At 42.7% G+C, this 8,335-nt stretch overlaps 1 protein-coding gene across 1 annotated transcript; it reads right to left on the bottom strand.

Annotated features, from left to right (window-relative positions):
- Nucleotides 1-5,617: 5,617 nt before the first annotated feature.
- LOC139189842 (uncharacterized) lies at nt 5,618-6,571 on the bottom strand. The gene has a single exon (XM_070809080.1). It carries the CDS (start codon nt 6,569-6,571, stop codon nt 5,618-5,620), a length of 954 nt encoding a protein of 317 aa, XP_070665181.1.
- Nucleotides 6,572-8,335: the final 1,764 nt, after the last annotated feature.

Here is an 8,335-nt window from a genome sequence, read left to right as displayed (position 1 = left end):
GTCCCAGATCAGGTGGCTAGTTGAATGGCAGCTGAAGGTCTCTCAAAGGATCCTGAATATGGATGCCTGAAGCTGACATTGCTTGGGCTATCCCAACAATGTACTGCATGAGGTTGTCCTCTCATTGGCGCATGACTTCTCGCTCGCATGCAACTTCTTCTTGCTTGCGTGCAGCTTTTTTTTGCTGGCTTGCTAGCTTTATCTCCAACTGTTATAGTTTAGAAGACGTCGCTCTTGGAAAATGAGAGCTAGATCCCCCGAGGTCCCAAATCCAACTTGCTCCTAGGCCGCATAATTCTTTACCATTCCGTCAACCAACCCCGTCTATCAACAACTGTACAGACAACTCTAGATCAGGTGTCAGCTACTCCATTGTGTGTCTGCTGCTGTTGAGAAAGGTTGGCAAGGTAGTCATCCTTCTTCTACAACATAGAAGCCTACAAAAATAAATAAGATAACTCAATTAAGATCATCAATCATAATTTAAATATTTTTTAGTACAATGAAATTTGAAATCAAAATTTAGAACGAAATACTTACATAAATATCATCAGCCAACTGGTTTCCATAATTGACATGTGTATCCCCCCAAGCCTCCACTTCCGGGAAATTTGAACCATGCGCACGCTGTTCGTTGACCTGGAAAGATAAGGGCCAAGAACCAGAGTGACGAAGGTATGGCTTAGATCAGTAGAAGCTTCATCAAGAGATGCACAAGTCTTGTAATGCCAGTGAAGCACGTACTTCCACTCTTTGTACTACTTAGTGCATACCAAATGTATGTACTCTTTCGTACCCTGGTCTTCATGTAAATGGAGAAGTTGGTCTAAAATAGACAAAATAAAAAAACAAGTGTATTAGTTTTAAAAAAAAATAAATAAGTAAAAGTAAAAAATAAAAAATAAAAAAAATAAAAAAAGTAATAAGTTAAAAAAATTCTAGACTCACGGAAATCTATCTCATCATCTCGTCATGCTCCTCGGGGTCGAGCTTCCTCCACGATTCGGCGACCATGGGGCACTTGGTGCGGATAATGGTACCCATGTCATGAGTCAACAAGTTGTTAACTTTCTGACTTGCTCGCTGATAGAGTGGGATGTAATCAACGACAATCCAGGTCTGCAATAAGCAGGTGATTTGGTTGGAGGCCAAACCTTTGCAGATCCCCCACACTTTACTCTTCTTCTCAGTCGGGAGTTTTCCATCTCCCTCCGAGTGAACGGTCGCCCAATCGGCCTTCGCGGCATTAGCAGGGTCGGCTTTAACCGCCACATGCTCGTGTCGTCTCTGGCTGTGAAGATGCTTGGTAGATCGAGGCACTCGCGTCGATGCATCGGAAGTACTAAGACCTGTCACCAACTTAGTAGTGATCGGCTAGGTGCTGCTGGGTATCCCTTCTGTTGAGCCACTCTGACCTGAAGCGGAGATATAGCAACGATCACTAATGATCAACTGAGATGACATCAGTGAAAAAAAAACACACACACAAAATAATTTTTTACAATTTTTACTTACTTTTTACAAATTTAATTTCTTTCCTAAAAACTTAAGTTTTTTTACTACAAACTTCACATATTTCCTACAATTCTTTTTGGGTAACAATATTTCCTACTATTTTCACATATTTCTACGAACACAATATTTTCATAAATTCACAATTATTTTCACAAACTCCCAAATTTACAATATTCCCTATTTTCCTATTCCTTATTCTCTATTTTCACAAATTCACAATATTTTCATAATTCACAATATTTTCACAACTTCACAATATTCGCAATATTCGCAATATTCCAATATTTCCATAAATTCATAATATTCACAATACTTTCACAACTTCACAACGTTCACAATATTCCATGTGTTCACAACAATGTTCACAAAATTCCATGTGTTCACAATGTTCACAATATTCCCAATATTTTTGCAGATTTACAATATTTTCACAACTTCACAATATTTTCACAATATTCCCTATTTTCACAATGTTCACAATATTCCCAAATTCACACAGATCACTATTTTCACAAATTCAAATATCAAATTTACCATTGATTTTGTAGATGGTGGCTAATAGGAGGACGAAGAAAGATCAGTGATGGTGGTGGTGGCTCGCGGACGAAGAAATGAGGGTGGTGGTGTTCGTGGCAGGAATTTCCGCTGGGGATGTTTCCTGGCCGACGAGCACACAGCTCCCCTGGAGGTTGGCGCCGGTTGAGGGCTGTTGTCGGGCTTCTGCTTCGTTTCTGGGCGTTGTCGGGCAAGTCTCGTCGGGCAAGTCTCGTCGGGCAAGACTCTTCGGGCAAGGCTCTTCGGGCAAGGCTGAAAGAGAAAGACAGAGTTAACTTTGAGAGGTGCCTTTGTGGGGCCTTAGGTATAGGCCTTGAGGCTCACAATCAAGATTAACATTTAGGTGCTCAGGCGTGCCACTGCCATCTTTAGCATGGCAGATGTAAAATGGTTGTCGTTCTTTCATTGTATATATATATATACATGTATCCAAGAAACCATGTTTAGTTATAACAGGTGCCTTTGTGGGGCCTTAAATGTAGGCCTTGAGGCTTCCCATACATAACTAAACCAGTACTCGAACGCATCATATGTATTCTTGTGATTGTCGGAGTCTTCTAACTATTATATTTCTGATTACCCGAATCCAAGGAATAGAACGAACCCAAATGGGTGCCTTTGTGGGGCCTTAAGTGTAGGCCTTGAGGCTTCCCATCAGAGTTCATTCTTATGCTTAGACTCTTAAGATCGCTGAATAGGATGAATCCAAATGGATGCCTTTGTGGGGCCTTAAGTGTAGGCCTTGAGGCTTTCCATTAGAGTCCATCCCATGCTTAAGCGTTCTATGATAATCATGATATAATAGAAAGAAAACTATAAGGTAGGTCGATTACTTGCGCCCTAAGAAACTTCGGACTTCTCGTTTATCAAGGATTGTCGTGGATGGGTTAAGTCCACATAAAGTTCTTTTTTATGCCTTGAGGCCAAGGACTTTTAAACTAATCAGATTTACATGCCTGCGGGCTTAGGACTTGGATCTAATTTAAGCATTGAAGATATATTTAAATCAGATCCAAGTGTTGAGAAAGCTTTGTCATCGTGATTTTGCTAGAAACAACTTGCATATAACTAAAAACATACAACATATCGCTAGACTTTAAAGAAAGAAAAGACAAAGACAGAACAAAGCAGGTCGGGCAAGATTAAACCTTATCAATTAAGGCCGTCTTGCAGGTCCCTATCTTTGTGGTTCTGTCAAAGGTCTGAAAGCTTAGGTGGAGAGGGGAAAGAAGAATACAAAAGGGTGAATCGATACTACAACAAGTTTGAACAAGGTAGCAGAGCTATTACAAAGTTTAGGAGAAAAGATTATCCCGAGGGGGATGAAAGCTTGGGCTGACTACAGCTTCGTTTGAAGGCAAATCTGGCTTTTTGAGCAGAGTTTGTGCTTTTGTTTGTTTGATTGAGTGTCCTCATTCCTGTCTTCTCTTCCTCCTTTTATAGACTACTCGGTTCGGCTCCTGTAGCAACAGCTTTGCCCGAATGCGGTCTGAGGGTGATGACTCATCAGCTTTATTACATGTAATGCCACCATAAAGTACTTTATGGGCTGTGCAGTCTGATCAGTCTACACCACTTGGTCCTTGGGTAGGTAGGCAAATGGCCTTTGTGAATTGTATAAAGTCAGAAAAAGGCCCTTTCCTGCCTTCCCAAGCCTCGGCTGGGCTTTGATCTTCTCTTCCTCCAGGCCTCCTTTTGGGCCGACTCCAACTTTGGGCCTAAAGTCAAGTTTTAATCCAAACAGTGCCCCCTTCAATTAATGTGAAGGTTGGAATCTCAAACGTCGACATTGATTGAATACCCGTATGCATGCATATCCGTTCTTGGAAATTGGTGCTTCCGATGCCCCTTGCTCTTTTCATGACCCTTGAACTGTCCTTTGAGTTCTATAAAATCTAGCTCGGGACTTCTCTTACAAAACCACAACTTTCCTCTGGCTCTGGCCTTCAACTTCCATCTATCTTGAGCGTTCTTGTTTTCTCTTAGCAACTGAGAAATGGGTTCCTTAGGTTTTGAGTGGAGCTTCCTAAAACTCCCTTTTCGCGAGAAAATGAGGTTTTAACTGATGACTGCTATCTCCAACACCCTTGGTCGACCGCCCCTCTATCTCCAACACCCCTGGTCAGGCGGCTTCCTCCTGATGGTTTGTCCTCCCGCAAGTTGCGGTGATAAATCGGACTTCACCATCACATATGGTGACAGCCCCGTTGGAGGATCCTCTACCAGGCCCATGTTGGCCGCACAACCCGATCACCCGATTGGGTTCCATCCATGAAGACGTCGGGAAACCAGTTGAAGACACCACCATACTCAGAGAGAATTAAATGTAATACATAAGATTGAAACTCTGTAAATTTCATCAATTTGTCGACATGAAATAAATACTATTTTAGCAATTTCTGTCTTTCTGCCCTCTTTGAATGTTTGATGAACAAAAACACTGCATATGGGATTCTTAAAGCTTGCTTCACTCTGCCCCCTCTTCAATGTAACAATCCCTAACATCCCATAATGTAGGACAATATTTTTTTAAGAATCTAACATTAATGGGATGTTTCTGCCTATTTCCATCGAGGTCCGCTAGGTAGTATCCTCCTTTATTCAAGACTTGACTGATAATGAAAGGACCTTCCCATGTCGGGCTCCAATTTCCAAAACCCCGAAGCTGAGCTCCCAGCGGGAGGACTGTTTTCCATACTAAATATCCCTCTTTGAAAGACTTTACCTTCACCTTCTTGTTATAAGCTCGGGCAACAGCTATCTTTCCTTCCTGAATCTGGTTCAAGGCTTCAATTCGGGCTGCATCCAGATCTTCAATACCTTGACACATAGCTTCGATATATTCTGTACTATGTAACCCAAATTGGTTTTGAATTCTTACGGAACTAACGTTGATCTCCATGGGGAGCACTGCATCTTGCCCGAACGTCAAAGCATAAGGAGTTGTGCCGGTCTCCGCTCTTTTGGAAGTCATGTATGCCCACAACGTGTTCCCCAACATCTCATGCCACTTTTCTGGACTATCTGTCACCATTCTTTTAATAATGTTGACCAGGATCTTGTTGCTAGCTTCAGCCTGCCCATTTGACTGAGGGTAGTACGGACTAGATTGGATCATCTTTATCTTATACTTGCTTGCAAACTCCTCGACTTCTTTTGAAATGAAAGATGGCCCACGGTCCGTCACTATAGTCTCGGGCACCCCATATCTGTGCAGGATCTTGGTCTCGATAAAATTCTTGACTACGGTGGAAGTTACGGATTTTACTGCTAATGCTTCCACCCACTTGGTGAAGTAATATGTCGCCACAATTATAAAAGTATGCCCTTTACTGGAAGCTGGATAAATTTGCCCGATGAAGTCCATCGCCCATCCTCGGAACGGCCAAAGCTTGACCACTGGATTCAAAGGTACTGAAGGCACGTGTTGGAGAGGTCCATGCCTCTGACATTCTTCACAACCGCGGGCATAAGACTTGCAGTCTTTTTCCATGTCGGGTTAGAAATAACCGTACCTTCTGAGTAGCCATCTCATCTTTGTCCCTACTTAATGTGCTCCACATATTCCCTCATGTACTTCGGCCATCACTCTCATGGATTCTTCCTGGCCTAAGCATTTTAACAGTAATCCATCCGGGGTTTTTCTCAGAAGGTTCTTCGCCCATAAGACGTATTTGGTTGCTTGATGTCTATTCTTCTTACTTGTCGATGAAGAAGGATCCTTCAGGTGATAAATGATGGGTGCCCTCCAATCTTCCATCTTGGCTTCTAGAACCATTACATCCAAACTAAACCCCCGATCCAAGATGGAAGGAAGGTTTCTTGTTTGAATCTCGACATTTACTCCATACTTTCTTTCCTGTATTGGCACTCCTGAGGCGAGTTGCGCCATTTCATTGGCTGCTAAGTTAGATCCCCTAGGAATATGATTGACGGATATCTCGGATTCCCAGAAACTCAACAATTGTGTTGCTGCCATATAGTACCCCGCCATAGTGATATGTCTGCACTTGAACTCGCCATTTAGCTGGTTTATTACCAACTCTGAATCACCAAAGACTTCTACCTCTGCTGCCCCCAAATCCAACAAGATTTCCAGACCAATAATCAATGCCTCATACTCTGCCCGATTATTAGTATTTTCTTGGTAATCGAGCAGGAATGAGTAATAATGATAAACCCCCTGAGGATTTATAATCACAATCCCAGCTCCTGCAGCCTTCTGAGTGTGGGATCCATCGAAATATAGCTTCCAAGGAGTAATCCATAGGCTCGTTACTCTTTTTATCTCTTGCTGGATCCAATCTTCTTTGCCCGAAACATCACTTCTTGGTGGGATCCAAACGCTAGTCACCTCCAAACTTCCTGGGATATTGATTACCTCACTTTGAGGTTCCTGATGCTCGGTCAAGAAATCAGCTATTGCCTGGCCTTTGACTGCCCTTTGAGGTACATACTGAAAGCTGAATTCTGACAGTGCTAGAATCCACTTCCCAATCATTCCCGCTAGCATAGGCTTTGACAACATGTACTTTATCACATCTGTTTTGGCAATGATGTGTACGTGACAAGGTAACATATAATGTCTTAGCTTGCTGGCCGTAAAATATAGAGCCAAACACAATTTCTCCACCGGAGAATATCTTGTTTCTACTTCGGTCAAAATTCTGCTGAGGTAGTATACGGCCTGCTCCTTTCCACCTTCATTATTTTAAGCTAGCAAACTCCCAATTGACTTTTCCGAAGCAGAAATATATAGCTTCAAGGGCTTTCCCCTTTGAGGTGGTACCAGCACTGGTGGAGAAGTTAGGTAGGCCTTGATGCTGTCAAATGCCTGTTGGTAGGTCGGCCCCCACTCGAAATTTTCTTTATCTTTCAACCTTAGTAAAGGAGTCAGCGGTTGGATTTTGCCTGCTAAATTGGCAATGGATCTCCTCAAGAAGTTGATCTTGCCTAGTAGTCTCTAAAGCTGCACTTTGTTGGTGGGTGGAGGTGATTCCAATATTGCCCGAGACTTGTTTTTGTCCACTTCCACACCTCTCTGATGCACCAAGAATCCCAAGAAGTTGCCCGCTCTTACTCCAAATGCACACTTCTTTGGATTCATCTTCAATTTGTGGATCTGCATCCTTATCAATGCTTGCCTGAGATCTACTAGATGTTGTTCTTCTGTTTTAGATTTCACCACGATGTCGTCGATATAGACCTCCATGCTCTGGCCGATTAGATCATGAAAAATGGCATTCATTGCTCTTTGATATGTTGCGCCAGCATTCTTGAGCCCGAATGGCATAACCAGATACTCATATGCCCCCACATGACCAGGACACCTAAAAGCTGTTTTATGAATATCATCTGGAGCCATCTTTATCTGGTTATATCCGGCATTTCCATCCATAAAAGATAAAACTTTATGCTTTGCTACTGCATCTATGGACAAATCAGCCATAGGCATGGGGTACTCATCTTTTGGTGTAGCGCCATTAATATTTCTGTAATCAACACAACATCGTACTGCTTTTGTTACAGCTTTTAAAACGGGTACGATGTTGGCTAACCACTCCACATATTTGGCTGGTCTGATAAAGCCAGCTTTCACTAGCCTCTCAATCTCTTCTTTGACCTTTTCTTCTATCTACTTTGACATCCTTCGTGGTGCTTGCTTGACCGGTTTATATCCTTCCTTGATGGGCATTCTATGTTCCACCAAGGTTGGATCTAACCCTGGCATCTCGGTGTAATGCCAAGCAAAACAGTCTTTGAATTCTTGCAGGAGACAAATAATCCTGGCCCGATCCTTGGCCCCTAATAAACCACTGATCTGTATTGGTCTTGGATCCTTCTCTGTGCCTAGATCAATAACTTCCAAAGGATCCTGAACTTCGGGTGATGGTTTATCAGGTTCTGCACATAAAAATTCGACCAATTCTGGGCTCTCGGGCAAGTCGTCTGGCCCATCTAGATCATATATGCACTCGGCCATCTGAATAGCCCTATCCAGTTCTTCACTGCAAGATTCCTCTTCATTTTCATGCTGGCTGGTCGAAGCTTCTTCCTGCCATTCTTGCTCTTCCTGCTCCCTCTCTTGTCTTCTTCCTTTCCCATATACCAACAGCCTTTTAATCAGGGATCTGACTGCCATGACCTGATCTTTCTTCTTTTGTTCAGTCATTGATGGTGTAGGGAAATTGGTACGAGACAGGGTCTATCCCACTCCTCCTTAGTAAGGAGCATTCCTTGTTCCAAAAGCTTTTGGGCCGTTACC

This window comes from Malus domestica, chromosome 12 (genome assembly GCF_042453785.1).
Source record: "Malus domestica chromosome 12, GDT2T_hap1".
Classification (NCBI taxonomy): domain Eukaryota; kingdom Viridiplantae; phylum Streptophyta; class Magnoliopsida; order Rosales; family Rosaceae; genus Malus; species Malus domestica.
The sequence above is the reverse complement of the archived record's forward strand: the minus strand, read 5'-3'. Positions and strand labels throughout refer to the sequence as shown.